The sequence below is a fragment of the Oculina patagonica genome, chromosome 12, assembly GCF_052425735.1.
Source record: "Oculina patagonica isolate OP01 chromosome 12, crgOcupat, whole genome shotgun sequence".
Taxonomy (NCBI): domain Eukaryota; kingdom Metazoa; phylum Cnidaria; class Anthozoa; order Scleractinia; family Oculinidae; genus Oculina; species Oculina patagonica.
In genome coordinates, this window is record NC_135769.1 from 29,165,475 (window position 1) to 29,184,904 (window position 19,430).

Genomic DNA, 19,430 nt, shown 5'->3' on the forward strand with positions numbered 1-19,430 from the left:
ATTTTTCGTTCACAGCAACAGAAACGGTCTAAAAGCTTTGCTCTATCAGACATAAACATGGCACAGTATAAAATACTGTTAGGTCAATGTCAACTTTAATATAGGCAAGTTGCGTTTTTATTTATTCCTTCCTAAAAAAAAATGACCGTTTCCTTTTTACCATGGCGTTAGCATTGTAAGCGTTAATTATATTGACCCCTGCCGCTTTCCTTTCAAATGTGTTTGGTCCTTTTTTCTTATCTATTCTTCAAACAAGAATTAAAGAAGAAGCAAGCAGTTACGGAACTGAAAAAAGGTGATTGGCACTAATTTTGCATCCACAAACTAGAAATTCTAGAGCATTATTTAATTACTTTAACCGCCTTATTGTCTGACATGCCAATATTGTAAACTTAATGCGATTTTTCGACGGCTTTTAAGGAAGCTGGCGTATTGAAGGAAAATGCCCGAGGCTGTAAGTTTGACTCAAAACTGATGAACAGTTGGCCGAGAAGAGAAGGCCAACTGTGAAGTTAAAAAAAAAATGTTAGTCAAGGGCTTTATTCCCCAATGTACCAGCAAGCAAAAAAGCCAGTTCTTTTTTTTATTACCCGCTGATTGACTTCTACAATGCACTTTACCACGGTAAAAGGAAATGAACTGCAGTGATATTCTGCTCCGCATAGCTAGGAGAATTCTCGCCATCTGATTGGCTATCGAGGCGAGATATTCAGAGTGGAATTTTGACTTAAAAGCGAGGTTGACCGATATTACACCGTAGCAACGCGTAGCTTCACATAACAACGTACGCAAAATTGGAATCGATCTATGTTTTCAAAACTATTTTTTCAGTTTACGAAGCAAAAACCTGACCGAGGGGAGGAAGCACAATATTTTTCTTGTTTAAATTTCAATTCGGCTTTCTTACGAGCAGCGGTTAAACATTTTCTTTCACCGCATGTGTGAAACGGAGAATAAAAATATCCGTATCGTATAGACAAACTTGCGAATAAATAGCAGTTGCGCTTAAACGACCACTGTAGAAACCTTCACTACAAGAAAGAAATACTTCAAATTTATCTGTCTGTTTCATTAATGTCCCCGTGTTTGGTATTGAAGCCAAAACACGTCTATTGTATCCTTTCATATTTAAACAAGGGTTAAAAGCGTCCATTGAGTCCAAGTTTTAATACTTTTATTATTATTGCTGTAAATAATAACAGCCCATAAGAAGTACAGCTGATTGTGATAATAGCTTAGTGAGCTCAGTAAGAGAATAGAATCTAATATTAATGCGAAAATTTAAGGAAACGTGGATATGAGGTCGGTTAAGCACTTAACCTAGAGCTGCTGTTCCTTATCGTAATATTTGAAGGTGCAGATTCCACTTATTTCTCGATAAAGCAACATGAACAGTCTTTCATTTAAATTCTAATGCGTGAGTGTAATATTCAGATTGGTTTAACTAACACTCCATTAACCAGGATGCAACTGTGAGGGTCGGGTGGGTTGGTGTTGTTGGCAAGCTTGATGTCCCAAGATTTCCGCTTACGATGAACCATGGTTTCCGAGCAATCAGTGCAGCATATCATTGCCTTCATCCTTTTTCTAAATTGCTGGCTCAGCAGAGCGTATACAAACGGGTTGACAGCAGAATTGAATAACACCATTGTGTTAATAATGGCGAATGGTACTGGACCAATGTTGTGGAATGTAATATATTTTAAGACGTAAACAACTGAGGCCGTACCCCAACATATTCCAAATATGGCAGTGATTACAACGACCATCAAGGTGACACGCTTACGCATCCTCAAAACACCCTGTGTATAGAGAGATGCAAAGTTCAATTAGAACAATGTTAGTGGATCAACAAAGTTATTTTAGAGTTCTATTAGTTGTGGAATGAGAGCATTGTTATTGTTTAATGATTAGATTGATCCAAACTGCCACGTGAATACAAATGGTGAAAATATGATGCCATAATTTTAATAAATGACGGCTTGTAAGCAAAAAAGGAAATTTCGTGAAATACCATTAAACACCCTATCAAACCGTGCAATTTTTTGTTATTAAAAAAGTATTTTCGCGAGCTAAATTTCGGAAGGCTTATTATTGAAATTATTCTGTGTTTTAAAAAAACCTTTTACTAAAAATAGATTTTGCGTGTGAAAACGTTAAGATGCACATGAGAAAGTCGCACGGCAAAACTCTAAAGAAATATCTCATAGTCGACAGGCGAACATCATGTTAAGGCTCTGGGCATACTAGTACCGTTACATGGAAACCCAAGGCACAACAGGGGGGGGGGGGGGGGTTGCCCCCGCGAGGAAATCTAAACTTCTAACACAGTGTTTGATTTTGCTGGGTTATTTTGTGTAGCTATATTGAAGTTTACCCCCGCAGCGGAGTTTAACGGAGTTTGCCCCCGCAGACAAAAAATCCTAGGTAAGGCCCTGTTACCTTCTGTTGGTGGGTGAATTGATTGTCGTCACTTTGTTTAAACCACAAAGCGTACACGATCCTAGAGTACAACCCAATCATCAATACTAAGGAAAGAAATACGACGACCAACGAGGTGACGCTATAAGTCTTTCCTATCCAACTCTTTGACCAGACAGACACGCATGAGTTGCAGGCTCTTCTTCTTCACGATGTCTGTGACAAGGAACTGCGGGATACTGAGTATGACGGCGAACACCCAACTGCTAAGAACAGTCACCTGAAATTAAAAGTGTAAACCTCGAATAACTGATTCATGAGAATAAAACACTCGGTGAAAGAGTCGAATTTTGTCGAGGGTGCATGCATATGGACATTGAAACACCTGCGACCGTCGAATCATCAGATTACCTTTATAATCAGCCTAGTATACGAAAAGTGTTGTCCTTTATCGTCCTTAATGACCCTTAATGCTTGTAAATTTTAGCCAAACTGATACAATAACAATAACTCGGATACGTCAATCATTGATCATAATTAACCGGGATTGAAGTTTTTTTTTAAAAAAAAGGCCTGGAATAAGCAGCTTTTATTGCTAATAGAAAATTGATTAAAGTAAAATAAGATAGCAGGAAGACTGAATAAAAGATAATTGGAAAAAAGGAAGCAAGTAAAAAAAAAGCTAAAAATTTAAAGCAGTGGCTAATAAATGCCTTTAAAGCTTTATCCTTAGTTGGAACCACAAAAGGCTATTTTCTTCTTTTTGTCATCAAAAATAAGTCATTAAAATTTCTACGAGTCGTTGCGCACGCTAAATTTGCATGTAGTTAATGTGAAGCTTATGATTTAAACTGCGCTTTAACGGCTTAACTAAGTTTAGTTCAGAACGGCTTGGGACTTACTTTTGTATTGTTTATTTGGAGGGGGGGGGGGATAAAAAATATTGAAAAAAATTGTTTGCAGGGCCGGAAAGACAAAATAAATTTTTGCAAAAACGATATGTATAAAAAAAATAGTAACATTTCGAAATTTTTTTTTGCAGAGGTGCATAAACTAAAAAAAAAGTTTGCAGAGAAAAAGGTTTCATCCCCCCCCCCCTCCAAGAAAATAATGGTCCGTCCCTTACAAAAAAAACCTCATACTCAGGAAATGGTAACTGGTAACATAGCAACGTTTCAACTCGCAATGTGATTGCAGTTTTTCATCCATAATCATTTGGCTCTGTAGTTTAACTTGAGAAATCAAACTCAAACGATGTAGTGGCAGTTTAGTGTCAATTATTATGTCATATCACGTTACGTTTATAAATGTCCTCCACCTTGATTTCATCTTCAAATATTCATATAGAAACAATTATAAAATACAGGATGCGAAAACTGTAAAGATTTTCAAAAAACACACCGCAAATATTAAACTCGCTCTAAAATAGCACATGGAGCTTAAAAACACCAAGTTTCGGCAAACTACGTAAGCTGATAATTCCACTATTCATATATATATATATGTGTTATTTGCCGGCCGGGAGGCCGATGGAAAAACTGTACCCGAGGTCTTGAGTACGGCCCGAGGCCGCAGGCCGGGGAGGTGCTCAGACCGAGGGTTTTCCCAGTTTTTCCCGGAATAACGTTTTTTTCCTGCTTAAGTTTTTTGGAACAAAAAAATTCGCAAATCTTTGTTTGTATATCGCGGATTTATTTCATTTTACGTTGAGTCCGACCGACGACAAGAAGTAGAATCTGTTTTGTATTTATTCCGAATAAACAGCTCGCCAGAACCGACAGATGTTCAGCATTTACACGAGAAAATAAGAAAAGAAATGAAGTCAATAATAGCATGCCAAACCTAACACATTTAAATCGATTTCGGCTCCCGAAATCCCGAAAAATGAAAAGTCGAGAAACTGCAACTTTGCTTAGCCATTCTCTGACCAAATACCCTTTGACGAAAGAGACAAGCTATTCACACTTGTTTCACTATATCTCTCTATTCCCAGATTTCTATAAAAGTTACAATGAATGAAATGCAGTCCGACAACTGTATATTAATTTGTCCGTTTTATCAAGTCCATCCAATGTAATATGTTCTTTAGAAAAAGTGAAAAAAAAACTCAAGGAATAAAAGGAACCGCAGGCGTCAAAATCAAGCGAAATCATCAACGGCAACTACGAACGGTAAACTACAACTCAATTTTGTTGAGAAATAAATAAATACTCGCCTTTCGAAGAACTTTGAGGCGTTTAATTCCACTGCTTTTAGTCCTTCAAATTTACAACGGTTGGTGAACAGCTACTTCGATTTTGGAGATTAAAACTTTTATGTGTTCGTTCGACTCGACCTGCAAACTGATCGCGCGGGGATGCATCCCGTCCGTTGATGCGGTCAAGACGGAAAACCGCCCGCTCTCGGAACCACAGATGCAGGATCGGTTCTTGCCCGCTCGCGCGCTGAGAAAAAAATAAAGTGTTTTATAATTAGTTGCTACTGTTTTGGGGCGGCTTGGGAAATTTTACCTTGCTTTTGTATTGTTCTCTTAAGGCCTGGTGTGCGAGCCATTCATGTCAGACCTTGTGAGAGCTGCTGCCCGACCCAGAACACAATTTGAAAACAATTGGTTGCTATAGAAACATCAATTAGGCCGGTCATGCGCGAGCGTTTTGAGATGGAAATTCTCTTATTAAAGCTCCCAGTTAATGCGAAAAAGATGTCGCTAGGGGGGGAAGAGGGAACGGGCGGTGGGGGTGAGAGGCAATCTCTACGTTGACAGTCGATTTGCTCACCTTCAGTTTACGTATAGTAAGTTTCCCTCTCGTACCAAGAGGATAAATCACTGCATAATATCGTTCAACAGCAATTGCAATTAAGGTGACAAACGAGGAGGCTGCTCCAACCCAGGCGACATTTCCATCTGTCAGCAGTTTGCACAGTACTGTACCAGTCATCCCATCTGGATGGCGAATAAAAGGAAGTTTGAAGAAAACTCTTGGGGCGATAAACGTCGCGTACAAGATATCTGCTACAGCCAGGTTGACAAGAAGATAATTGATGGGAGTCCTGTGGATTTAAATGGCATTTGATAAATAAAGATCAAATGAAGGAACAGGGACAGAAAGACGTACACATTTATCAGTTGGGGGAACGAGTGCCAGTTGATGGTGGCATCACTTTCTCCGAAAAGTGACTGAGCCCGCAGTTTTCTCCCTTTGAGTTGCTAAAGCAACATGACGTATTTGTACGCGCGATTGCTTTCGGAGTACTCGTAAGCGCTTGCGTTAGTTTCTGATTGTATGAAGTAATTCGGAAATACTTCGAGTGCTTCAACGAAGATCTGGCAGCACTGGCACTCATTCCCGGACTGATATGTTAGGCATCTGCGTGTGCAAGAGGTGACTGAAACTTCCACATAAGGTACCTTGTAGGCACCCGAAAACACCGACCTCTCTCTTAAAATAATGATTGAAGAAGGCTGCCAAATACAGAAGTAATGTGCTGACATTCTCGAACGTTACTTTATCTTGCTGCCGTATAACGGAGAAATGTTTTGATAGTAATGAAATTAATTAAATAAAGTAATGTTGCGAAAGATTATTGGCTGCTATGCTATAGTTATTATTTATTTAAATATCGGATTACCTCATTTCTCGATTTCTCTTTATGATTGCACAAACCAGAGAGTTCCCTACGATATCAACAATGGCGAGCACGAAAAGAACCGTTGTTATGGCAACACCAACTACTTCTGACATGATTGAAGCGTGTCAGCTTCGTTACCTGGGTAAAAACAAAATAAAAATGCGTGGAACTTTGAAATTGTTCTGAATAGCCAAATCACCAGTTAAGAGAAAAAACCGGGATTTTGAGAGACATGTAACGTTCAACATAAATATCATAAAACTCCTCAAGAACGATTAGTGAAAGGCAATCAACCATAGGCTTTGCAAAAATCACTTTCAAATAAGTCTTGGAAGCTGACTAGCCAATACTGTACCCTTCAATTTGAATGCAAGACTCATACTCTTTCGTTCAAGCTTTGTGATTGATATCAGGGACTAATATACACGTTAGTAAAAAGCGTAGTAGCATCGACGGCTAAGAAATTTAAAATTTCTTATTTACTTATCATACATAAATGACTACGATCCAAAAACTGCGTTTACAGTATTTGCTTTACTAGCTAGGACAGAAAGTTTTGGACTGCCATTCACATCACACAAGGACAACAATATTAATCTATCGTTTTTATCGGAATAAAACGTAGCGAGGCGAATATATCAAAGAATTTTGGAGTGAAAAACAGAAATAAACCTGTAATCAACGAAACAATTAAGACAAAACCTCGGTTCATAGTTTAATTGACAAATTCAATTCAGACATGCAGTGACTGGAAAAGCACAGAATTTTATCAGCATCATTTACAATGCGTACTTCCATTATTTTATAGAACTGCTTCGTTCAAACCAAGTTCAAGCATAAACAGAAAGCATATCGTGTCCTTTTAAAATATATAAAGTATCATCGCTAATTGTTCTCAAAGCGTTCCACGAAATTGTTTCTCTTCTCCATGCCGACCTTCTTCGCCAGATCTTTTCGTAAATACATGATAGCGGCTAGCTTGAAAGATGTTTGACTTAAATTGACTCCAGGGTATAAATTATTCTAAGCGGCCTCACACGACACTAAAGTTGGCAAACTCAAGTTGGTGTGTGTGAACGACACAACAACAGTTGGCAGACAAGTTGGCAAACTGTTGGTGAGAATAGAGACAAGTTCTTTTTTGTCGCCAACAGTTGGCCAACTTGTTTGCCGTTGCAATTGTTGCGTCGTTCACACACACCAACTCGAGTTTGCCAACAGGAGTTGGCCAATAGTTTGTCGTGTGAAGGCCGCTTTAGAGCAACTAAAATTGGTCTCAAACCTATAGAAAAAGATAGAGAGGCGAAATAAACCATACGTACTAACCACTATGGCTCAACTCTCCGCACAGGTAGTCACATTTTGGGCTGCAGCATCTCGACGCTTAAGCTTGAACGCAAGAGTATAAGTCTCACATTTGAAATAAGAAGCCCTATATCCTGGCGAGTTTTTCAAAACCAATATTCCATGCGCGTTTTTAGTTACTGATTGACTAAATAACAGTCGGGGTTTTTTTTGGCGAACGTGCGCCGTCGTCCAATGAAAGGTCTGGAACGGGTGTCAAAATGGAGAGAGTTGGAAGAGTCGCGAATTCGATGTACTTCTTTGATTTTAATGTTAGCTCATTGTTGTTTTCTTTCTTGTTTTTTCCCTTCGTATTTTCCTTTACCTTTTCCCTCTCCATCCCGACTCTATATCAACTTTCTATAAGCTAAAAAAAATCTTGGACCTAAATTAAAGAAAAAAAAAAAACTCGGGCCCGGGCCCACAACTTTTTCGACCTGTTCGTATTTTAAAATGTACGATAACAAAAATTCAGGCTGAAACGCTTTCAAGATGAAATAGAAAGCAGTTTGTAACGTTCCTTACAGGGCCGTACCTAGCGTTTTTGCCTGCGGGGGCAAACTCCAAAATAGACACAAGAAATAACCCAGCAAACTCAAACACTATGTTAGAAATTCATTTTTCCTGGCGGGGGCAAACTCGGGATCCTTCGACATACGCAAAATCGCATGCACCGGAAAAGACGAGTACACGGTTTATTTTGGAATGAGTGAAAATTGGCACAATTCCTTCCTATAATTTTTTTTTAGTTTAGTTGCTGTAAAATATACATCAGCACAAATTGAAGGAGAAGACATTTTCGAGATTCTTGATCCAAAAAAACTTCCTCGGTCGACCTCCTCCGCCCTTAACGTCTCGAAAATGAGCACTTAAGATTGAACAGTCCTACAACTATTCAACTATAAGCGCCCCCATTCTCAAAAGCGCCCATCATTTTTATAAGCGCCCCTATACCAACAAGCTCCCCATTCTTATAAGCGCTCCTATTCTAATAATCGCCCCTATTCCAATAAGCGACCCCATTCTTATAAGCGCCCCTATTCTAATAAGCGCCCCTATTCCAATGAGCACCCTCATTCTAATAAGCGCCCTCATTTTTATAAGCTCCCCTATTCAAATGAACGCCCCCATTCTTGTAAGCCCGTAAAGCGCCCCCATTCTAACAAGGGCCCTCATTTTTATAAGCGCCCCCATTCTAATAAGGCTAAGCATTTTAGGTAAGTTTTTTTACCTTTCAATCTTGATCTTGTCTTTCACCGACTCTGAGTGCAATTTAGTCTCGATGACAGCCGTCCCTTGCTTCGTTCGACTTGGACAAGGCGTATAATTTCCAGAATAGCTATTGCTTCGGATCTTCCCGTAAACCTTAATTGTTGTCATAATTTTCCAGCATGATTAGACGATTTAAGAGGAGATTCTCGAATAAAATCTTTGAAAGAAAACTCTCTCGCTCGCTTTTCATTGCGAGTTTCATTCAACTCAAGAAGTGAACACCGCGCAACAATTTTCCCCGCCTCCTCATAATTTCACTTCGTTTACATCAAAATGAAATGTCCAGTGGATTTTAAACTTAGAAAGGAATTTAATAAAACAAGTATTCCATTCGCCCTTGTTGGATACGAGTGGCTATAGCCAACGAACAGTCAACGACGCGCGAAGCACTCAAGGAAAGCTGACGAAAAACAATAAAACATGATTTTTTTATGTTTTATACTCTGATAAAACATAGGTTTTTAGCCAATCAGAGAGCTCGCAGACTCTTATCTATATTATAATGTGTATTATTATTTAATCGATGTTTTACTATTGCAACTTACACTGCTGCTGTAACAATATATCTCATTTATTAATTTCTCACGCTCTCTTCGCAGGTGGAGTAAGGATGAGGGGAGTCAGAATGGCGCAGTGGCAAGAGCGCTCGCCCCCCTCCCCCCCCCCCCCCCCCCACCAATGTGACCCGGGTTCGATTTCGGCCTGGTGCCATATGTGGGTTGAGTTACATACAGTACATACAGCTGTACCTACATACATCCTTTATTATCTTTCCCCAGGGGGGCTTTTCGAAGACAATATGGTACAATACTACAATTAAATACTAGTATACTAAAATTAATAATGTTACATTCTAATTAAGATAATCACGAATTTGAAAACTCTGCAATTAATTAACGTTTCAATGTTTTTTTTTAAAATTGAAGTAGTTCCTCTCTAAATACAGTAATTTATTTTTATTTATTTGAACGTTACTTATATACACAAATTATATACTAATCTCGGGTACTTAATTTTCAGTCTTTAATATAACAGCTCGTCAGAGGGTCTCTTTCATGAAGCGTTGTGTAAGACAAGCAAACGCCGCACGCAACACTCGCCATGACATGCGCAATACAGTTGTTAGCTGTGCACTATAAAATTTACAAACATAAATTAGCAAAACTTACAGATTTCACTCAAGAATCAGCAAGTTCTGCACTTAGCACTACCGTGCCTTTCTAACAATTTGAAAGTGTGAGCTATATTCTAGCATGCATTACGATATGGTTATTGTCTCAAAACGCCATCAACAAATCATTCTGTGGAATTGTAGTCCTGCTTTGTTAGTCGGCTAGGTATTTTTCTGGGCAGTTTCGATGTCCTGCAGTTTCGGGGTAGGTCGAGTCCATAGTGCTTAGGAACCAGTGCAGCAAAATACTTTCTTGAGCTTCTCCCTGAATTGCTTGTTTAACAGAGCGTACACAAACGGGTTTAGAGTAGAATTGAACAGGATCATTGTGTCAGCCATGGCGAGTAGGATGGCGCCAATGTCTTCGGATATATAGTCCAATAAGACGTATATAAGTTGGCCTATGCCCCAACAGATTCCAAATATAAAAGTGACTGCTAGGACCGTCAAAGTGACACGCTTCCGTACTCTCGTGACACGCTGTGTATAGAGAGAAGAAAGCTATTTTAGAGTCGAGCGTCGTTTTTAGGGTTAAAGAGGTCAGGCTTCTTTAATTGTGTGTAATTTAACTGACACAACGTAGCCAATTTTGTATTTTATATCGGGTATCATTTAAAGTAGAAAATTGACATATTTTTTCATTTTTCAGCAAACCATAATAAATTGTGCATGAAACATGAAACACCTGTTATAGCGACGGGGTTCTTTTCAATTAAGGTCATTCCCCAGTATTTCATTGCGCATCCCTACTGCGCACAATTTCACACGCGATTAATATGATAATATAAAATAATAATAATAATAATAATAATAATAATAATAATAATAATAATAATAATAATATATTAATAATGGTCTTTATTGATTCAAAAGATAAAAATACATATCTTATGTTACAAGCAATAAAGTAAAACGATTTACAAAATTAAAAAAAAGTTCTAAATGCTTATAAATTTACTACTTTATAAGTCAAAATTCTCTGTCCCCTTATCATTCTAAAGCTAGGTTATATCTTAATATTATACGATTTAACGAATGTCCTTTTAAAACGCTCACTTTCGATGCTTGGTCGGACGCTTGACCTCGTCCTTAACTGAATTGTAGCAGCAGGCCTTAACACGCAGAATAAGAAAGCGACAGGGGGTGATTGGCCGCCTGAAAGCTGACTCGTCCCCAGTAGTCTTTTGAGTCCGTCTCGAGTCGACTGCTGAACACGAAGGGAATCATCCTTCGCGGCTTGCAATTTTCGCATAAGAGACGACTGGGGACGAGTCAGGCCTGAAAGGCCCATTTAAAGATGCTATGATCCTGCTTCTGTAAGATTGATCGTATATCTAATTCCTTGTAGTAAAATTCCTTTTCCAGCAACGATCTAAAAAACATGGTAATGGAGTGAGGTCGGACTCTGATGCTCCATAGACTGAAAGAGCATACGTGAAATTGAGAAGTACTAAGGCAATTATAGCCCTTCTTTCATCGTAGAGACCTAAGGACATAGAGGCATTTATTTGCAGGCATGGACGAGCTTATTCTTAACATGTGTATTAGAACTTATAATCACTTTGAAAAGTGACACCTAGAATGCTAACATAAGTACTACTAGGAATCCCGAATATAGGAATCATGGTTGCCCTACTTAAGGATTGTAATCTCTTAACATTTGTTCGGGTTACATAACATACGATTTCTTTCTGTCCAGTCTAAGAACTGTGTGACCAATACCTTAGACATGTCTCTATCTTTCAAACAGGGGTAATGATATTTGAGTCGTCACCATACTTGAATGACACTGGCAGGGTATCTCATTAGCTCTTTGGATCGTTTATGAAAATATTGAATAGGTAAGGTCCGCTTACGCTACCTTGAGACTAGCTCGTTTAGGAACAACAACACCTCGTCTTAAAGATTCTAGAACATAAACAATCAACAGGCAATGATGACGTCTTCTCGGATAAGGACGATAAACCGTAGGCCCCGTCTCCTGCATCTTCAGTGTTATAATCAGCAGGGGACGTTAAAGAACCCACACACTCATCGCAAAGAGTAGGGCATGAAGTTCCCGGTGTTGTGGTCTGTTCTATTCCATGGGTTGGGTGATGGGGTGAGATCATACACATGGACAGATAGCGGCTGCCATAGGCGCCTTATATGCTGATGTCCGGTCTCATCCCATAAAATTCAAATTGTGAAGCGCATTGATTATGGGCTTTGTAAATGCGCTATATAAGCATCCATATCATCATCATGCAATGGGATAGCTTTTTTCTAGGAGAATAAACGGTAGTGTTTGCAAAAAGGAACCACGTAACGTTTTATTACCTTGCGGATGAGTAAATCGTCATCATTGCATTTTAACCACAAATTGTGCACGACACGTGAATACAAGACAGCCATAACTGCCACGGAAACAAATACCAAGACCAACCACGTCACGCTATAAGCCTTCCTCATCCAGCCCTTAGGATAGGGAAACTTGCAAGAGTTGCCCCTCTTATCCTTTTCAACGTCGTTTACAAGCAACAGCGGCAGGTTGAGTACTAATGCGAAGACCCAAGTAGCAGGAATGAACAACTAAAATTAGAAAGATAAAATATCGTAATTATATTGGAGCACGGGAACCTAAAGGTTTTTGCGCGAATTATTGCGGTTTTCAGTGATATGTAATTTCTGAAATTCAATCCTCAACCAACGGTTTACGCTTTTCGCTGCCGCCAATCGTCTTAGCGGACCTTTCGGGAAACAGAAGTTCACTTCAACCGGGTCAAAACGTCAAGTCTGTTAGTTGTGATTGGCAGATTTCAATCCATGTTTTTTGTTTCTATCTTTTTATTGTTCGTTCACTGTCACCATAATTATGATTGACGACAGCGAAAAACGCAGTATTTAGTTGGATTTTGAATTTCAGAGTTCGTGTGTCATTGAAAACCAGAATTAGGCGCTTATATAATGGCGCCGAGGTTGCCTATTTACCGAGTTAGGATTTCGAGTTGGATTTTGGAGTTGGATTTTGGAGTTAGGATTTTCGAGTCAGGATGAAATGACCGAAACAAGATTTCAGCCACTTACCGTACTATACACTCCGTTTAGCCTACTATGCACTCCGGTTAGCCTACAAAACACTCCGGTTACCCACTATGCACTCCTGTTAGCCTACTATTCACTTCGGTTAGCCTACTATGCACTCCTGTTAGCCTAGTACTATGCACTCCTGTTAGCCTACTTTTCACGTCGGTTAGCCTGGCTCACACTCCTTTTAGCCAACTATTCACTTAGGTTAGCCTACTATGCACTCCGGTTAGCCTGTTTACGGTTAGCTTTCAATAATTGTAATGGGTTTTGCTTCGCCAAAAAAATCCTGACTCGAAAATCTTAATCCGAGAATTCAACTCGAAAATCCAACTCGAAATCCGAACTCGAAAATTCAACTAGAAAATCCAACTCGAAATCCTAACTCGAAATCCAACTCGAAATCCTAACTCGAGAGTTAGTTCGTCTCCTATATAATTAGTTTCTTTTGGATCAGTCTTCGCACAGTTAAACAAAAATAAATATTCTGATATCGCATCCACCCGTAATGCTCTATTTATCTAATGTTGTTCGTGCTCTAGGTTGGCTGGGTTGGATTTTTTGTGTTTTAATGAGAGAATCTTTTTTCGGTTAATTTCGTTAATCAACTTTTTTAATCGGCCTCAAACTTCAATCTTGGTCAAAACTGTTGAGACAATTGCAATAACCCACGTAAGATATACCTTTCCCCATGTTGAGCAATGAATTGCTTTCCCCATCCCCCGGTCAATGTTCATTAGGTTCGTCATGTGCTTTATCTTAAAATGCGCTTAAAACTTGAAGCAACATTGAAAGAAGGGAAGGGAAAAACAACAGATTTTTTTTTTTTTTTTTTTGGGGGGGGGGGGGGGGGGGTGAAGTCAGTGGTGTTGATATCGTTTTTTGCAAGCTAATATAACCTGGATTTGTCTCAAGAGGTATCGTCCGAGATTGTAGGTTGAAACGATTGTTTTGAATGAAGTTTTCCAATGGAGCAATTGCAACTATTTTCGGATCAAAAGTTTGTTTAAACAATCCGATCAACCGAAAACGGCTTTTCCAAATTGAACACAAAAACCCACGGATTAATATAAGCTTATGAATTTTAAGAGTATATATATATATATATATTTTATCATGAAAAGCTGTCTGCTAACTCACCTGCATTTTATGTTTTGTACGGTTCCATTTATTATGAAATGGATTAATTATTACATAATATCGTTCAAAAGCGATTGCAACCAAAGTGAAAATAGAGGAGGCTGATCCAGTCCATGCGATGGCTCCACCTGTCACCAATTTGCATAAGACCGTGCCAAACATCCCGTCTGGATGGTGAGCGATATGAAGTTTGAAGTAAACTCTGGGAGTTATAAACATCGCGTAAATAAAATCCGCTACGACCAGGTTTACGAGAAGAACATTTACAGGAGTCCTGTAGAATTGAAAATTGAGCACACAATGAATACACACGAAACCTCGCGGCAGAAAGTGAAAGGCACACGGTAGTGCTAGTCATAAAGGTGTGCAGAAGAGTGATAAATTTAATTTTCACTGTTGTTATCAAATTCGAAACTAACGACCTTACCACTGGATGTAACCCCCCCCCCCCCCCCATAAGTTTTTTTTTTCCAAATTTTAAAAAGAGGATCTACTCTATCAAACTGAAACTTTCAGTAGCTGTTCAATCATCTCTTGTGAAATTTTTGACATGTCAACCATGTGTCAATCATATTTGATGTTGCCATAGCAACGTCATAACTACAAGTAGGTTTGGCCAAAAATCGGCATTTTTATCATTTTTCTTCATGTTTGTAGTAAATAATAAAGATGGTAAATTTTAAGCTCAGTAATAAATAATGAAGATGAAGTATTCAACATAACACGAGCATGGGACAAAGAAAAATTCTGAGTCCCCGACGGGAATCGAACCAATGGCCTCCCAGATACCGGCTGGGCGCTCTAACCAACTGAACTACGAGAGACGCGTTGTTAGCTGGGCCATTTTACTGTAGGTTTATAAGTGACACGCGTCCTGTGTACTGCTAGGATCACTTATCAACCTAGTAAAATGGCCCAGCTCACAACGAGTCTCTCGTAGCTCAGTTGGTTAGAGCGTCCAACCGGTATCTGGGAGGCCATGGGTTCGATTCCCGTCGGGGACTCAGAATTTTTCTTTGTCCCTTCATCTTCATTTTTCTTCATTTTTTCCCATTTTTTTGTAAAGGAAACCCTACGATTTGATTATTTGTACATTCCATCCATAAGCATTCTGACTTGGTTTTTCATCCAATTGCGTTATTTTCTCACTTTCTGAGAAAATGGTGAAATCCAAGGTGGCAGATCCAAGATGGCGGCTCTAATGAGTGGGTGGGTGGATGGACCCCCTCGGGGTTCCATCCAACCCCCCCCCCCGGTTAAATCCACCCACGTCCCCCCCCCCCTCTTGTTGGGGGAATGTACGTCCGTCCGAGGGTTAAACTATGAAACACCATTAGCTTTTAAAAAATTATATTTAATTGTTTTACTCTTGGCATACCTCATATCTCTATTTCTCTTTATGATCAAGCAAACAAGTGAGATCCCCACGATATTTACAATGGCGAGTATGGAGAGAACAGTTGTTATGGCAATATCAGCTGATTTGAACATTTTTGAAGAGTGTCGTTACTTTCGTGACCTGGATTAAAACAAAACAAGTAGGCGTGAAGCCTTGGTATTTGATACTTTCGTGTCACTACTGGTGCATAGGAACTTAAACGTATATTTTTATTGTTCTATATCTTGTAAATAATTAAGGTTTTAACTTGTATATAATCAACTAATTCGATTTTATCTTGTATATATTTTTACTTGATATTTTGTAAATATTATTGTACCTTGATTTATTTATTAAGGCCCGGGTCGCACTTGAGACAAATATTTGAAATGTTGCAACATGTTGGGGACAATGATTGTCTCGGAACTTGTCCGAGACAATTTGAATCCTTGTATTTAGCGTCGCACTTGGAGACACAAAATTACTCGTCACTTTACTGTGTAAATTTCGCAGCAAAAATAGCATTCAAAAGGGAGAGGAGAACTGGTCGCATTGAATCAAATCAACGCAAAATTTTGCCTTACCTTCTTAATGCGAGTGTTCGTAGCGATGTCGAAGCTCATAAAAGAAAGCGCGCCGCCATTAGCGGGAAATTATGCGCAAATTGCTGTGCACCATGATTCGGACTGCGGCTACAGAATAGTTGCTCTGTCCTATACCGATCTTTTCTTTCATTTGGATAATCTTGGTGAGGGCTCTTTTTACAAATAACGGAGATATTCGGTCGAAAACCGCTTGAATTCGTATTCATGACTAGACAGTAAAATGTGAAGCGAACATTTTTTTTAAGGATCACTGAACTGATTGACACTTTTGTCACAAGAAAAACAATTTTTGTTTGTTGTTCGTAAAAAGTCCTGCGTTGAGGCAGGACGACGGCTACTTTGAAGATTTGTCTCCGTGGACAAGTTTTTGTCCGCGTAGGGACAAGTAGATCGCACTTGGCGTGGTCAACTGATGATAGGAATCTGACAGTTTTCAGTTTGGTTATCAAAATAAAATTGTCCCGATTTTGTCCCAAGTGCGACCCGGGCCTTATTGCTAGTAATGTTTTGTAAAGGTGCACGTCAGCCCTGAGCTGCCTTTTCAATCGACCTTTTAATTTTCAAATAATAAAAAAAAGGAAAAACAAAAATAAAAATAGGAAATGACGAGGGAAAAAGGTGAAAGGAACGACGGAAGGTGTCACTTCTCGGTGACTACCTTGTCTTAGAAATTGTTGAAAGTCGACGTCTAACTCACCAACGAGCTTGCCGATGGAGACCATATTGTGGAGGTCGTTTTGCCGGACCGAAGAAAATGGATATTAAGGTCGCGCAGGACCCTTGATCATTAATAAATTCATTAGCCAAATTGCTTGAAGGGGTGATCTCTTGTAAAGCTTTAATTCACTATATTTTATATCGATTCCTCTAAAATTTATCAAGGATATTAGGGGATGATGGAATTACATCATGATTGTCCTTTTACTGAGAGATGACCGTTGACAGTAGCGTTACAAGGTCTTAAAAGTTTAACCGCAGATAATGCGGTTTTGTGTCCAAGTTTTAAGCTAAAACAGCGCACTTATTTGACTGATTATATAACCTAGTGATTAATCATAACCTCTTTTGTGCTATGACAAGTACGGAATGTTTGATTTCAAAAACTGCTAGAAGTTAATGGCTTCTTAGCGAGTAAAAATGTGAAAACTGAACTTTGAAACGTGCAATCTTCATTTTGGGAAGAACTTTTAAAAATTTGCTCTTGTCATAGTACAATAGAGAACACCAAGTTTATGCTCCTCGCGAATCATTTCCTGAATTCCTATACAGGCGGAGATAACTTGGACACAAAATTGCAGGTTTTGAGGCTTCCGAAGACCTTCCGAGTCAATGTGTACAACAACGTGTGTTATATTCAAAGCTGTGAATCTAACTTTGATAATTCGCCATGTTCCAGTGCACGGAACACATAGCTGAGAACAATTACTTGTACAAAGAACTTTAAAAACAAACTTGCTCATGAATACTTCGTTTGTTGTCGGCCTCAGTCGTCGCAGTTCGTGCACACGCTTAAAATAAATAAATACTTAGGACTGCAAGGGTGCTGCGTGACCTTAAACGAAGCATGGCAAAGCCTAGTGTAAAGCGCGCAAATTCATGCAAGTCAACTGAACTTCGACATTCTCGAGCAGAACTTGGTAGACGAAGTTCCAAAAAATGTTGGTTGTTGCATGATTTCCTCTACCGTGCGACGCTTCGCGTAAAACGAAAACATTAATGTTTACTTCCGCTTTAACTTTGTATTTCATTGACTTGCAATTGCTTGTGTTTGGCTGTTTGGCGTTTGCCCGCTCAATTATATATGCCAAACATAGTTATGCCCAGGTCGAGGGTTTGTATTTTCTTGACTTTTATTGCCAATCTACAGTGTAACTGATGTGTTGTTTGCACGCCGACAAGTGGTCGAATTTATCAGGGGAAGACTTAATCAATAAGTTGCAGCTGCCCCTTAAGTACAGTGTCCTGCTATTAATGTCTTTTCTTAGTGTCTATTGCCGAGTTCACCAGAAGTTCAAATGGCCAAAATTTCGACAATCGATAAACTAGTCCTCAAGTTGTCAATAAATTTTTAAAAAAGGAAGATCTATTACAAGATTGATCGAATTATACGGCTCTGGATCAACGCTTTATCGATAAAAGAACAGGTCCTTAAATGAAGTATATGTCACGGAATACAACAGCAGCATTATACTTACTGTTAGTGGATTTCGACGACTGGCTGCCCGTCTCTGCTGTCTAAAAGATAATTTTCTTATTATTATTGTATTAACGAGGTGCGTTTCGCCTTTTATAACTTCACTCATGATGAAGATCTCGTGAATAGTTGTGTGCTCAAATGAGATTCACGTGTTGTCCTGGGGGTGGAAGGGAATCATTGGTTTTGGTATTCTTTCTTTTTTTTTTTCTTTTTTTTTTTTTTTTAATTTTTTTTTTTTTTTTTTTTTTTTTTTTTTTTCCCCTTTTCAAATTTTTTTTTTTTTTTTTTTTTCGGGGGTTTTTTAAAAAATAATTATAAAAAAAAAAAAAAGGGGGGGGGGGGGGGGGCCCCCAAAAAAAAAAATGATTCATGATTCCTACCAATTTTACAGCTATGATTCATGATTCATGATTCCGCTTCCACCCCCGATTGTCCGTGACACTTAATTCTAACATATTAAATGTCGTTGCAACAACTTGCATCATAAAATTATTATGAGTTTCTTCGTTTCTCGGAAAGACAGGAAGCAAAGACCCTGATTGACGAAGGAACTAGTTAAGAAATGGAATTAAAAAGAAGTCCATTTTACGCCAAAATATAGAGAAGACTTAGTTTATCCCGTTGTATTTCTCCGTTTAGCGTCGTCAGACGAGCTTTTACCGGTATAAATAGAGCATACCTGACTGCGTAATTCAGCTGGTAATTCCCCTGGCGCGCTGACGCGTATCCCTTGCCTTGGCATATTCTTGTTGAGCTTGCAATTTTCGTTTTGAATCCCAAAATAATAAAGCTCAAAACAAAAATCGGAATATCCAGAAAACAAGTCGTTGTTTTGCAATATTCAATCCGTTCAGGGTAAATTGTATGAATTGTACTCCTTAATGACAGACAAACATACACACACACACACCAAAAAAACAGAGCGCATAGTATTCGTAAATAATTTTTGTTCCGTGTTATGTTTTGTTACCTCGTAACACGAGAATATCGTATGTGCCCTTTCGCTCAGGATAGTGCTTTGTGTAAGACTTCACGTGAGGTAACGAAGTGATAAGATAGCAAGGAAATAAGGGAAAAACAGACCATTCGTGGTTGTATTCCAAGTAACGCTCTTAACGTTATATGCGCTTTTTCTTCGAGTGGAATTGCTCCACATATATTGTAAATGCTCGGAATATAAGGGAAGTACTATTTTGCTTTTAGGCC

The 19,430-nt window shown here is 38.9% G+C and overlaps 1 protein-coding gene, 1 long non-coding RNA gene and 1 pseudogene across 3 annotated transcripts in view; 1 reads left to right on the forward strand and 2 right to left on the reverse strand.

Annotated features, from left to right (window-relative positions):
* Positions 1-26: 26 nt before the first annotated feature.
* On the reverse strand, positions 27-7,504 carry LOC144634045 (pyroglutamylated RF-amide peptide receptor-like; annotated as a pseudogene). Its single transcript, XR_013567145.1, has 5 exons — positions 7,378-7,504; positions 6,052-6,189; positions 5,199-5,472; positions 2,443-2,701; positions 27-1,802 (listed from the first exon to the last, which is right to left on the reverse strand). The product of XR_013567145.1 is annotated as a pyroglutamylated RF-amide peptide receptor-like (transcript).
* A 1,482-nt stretch (positions 7,505-8,986) lies between these two features.
* Positions 8,987-19,430, forward strand: part of LOC144634087 (uncharacterized) — a 65,680-nt gene continuing 55,236 nt past the window's right edge. The window contains exon 1 of the long non-coding RNA XR_013567152.1: positions 8,987-9,173. This is a non-coding gene — a long non-coding RNA (uncharacterized LOC144634087). The remainder of the gene's footprint in view (positions 9,174-19,430) is intronic.
* On the reverse strand, positions 9,370-19,056 carry LOC144634067 (pyroglutamylated RF-amide peptide receptor-like). Its single transcript, XM_078493020.1, has 6 exons — positions 18,904-19,056; positions 18,223-18,262; positions 15,423-15,563; positions 14,045-14,318; positions 12,158-12,409; positions 9,370-10,318 (listed from the first exon to the last, which is right to left on the reverse strand). Exons 3-6 carry the CDS (start codon positions 15,533-15,535, stop codon positions 10,064-10,066), a joined length of 894 nt encoding a protein of 297 aa, XP_078349146.1. The 5' UTR covers positions 15,536-15,563; positions 18,223-18,262; positions 18,904-19,056; the 3' UTR covers positions 9,370-10,063.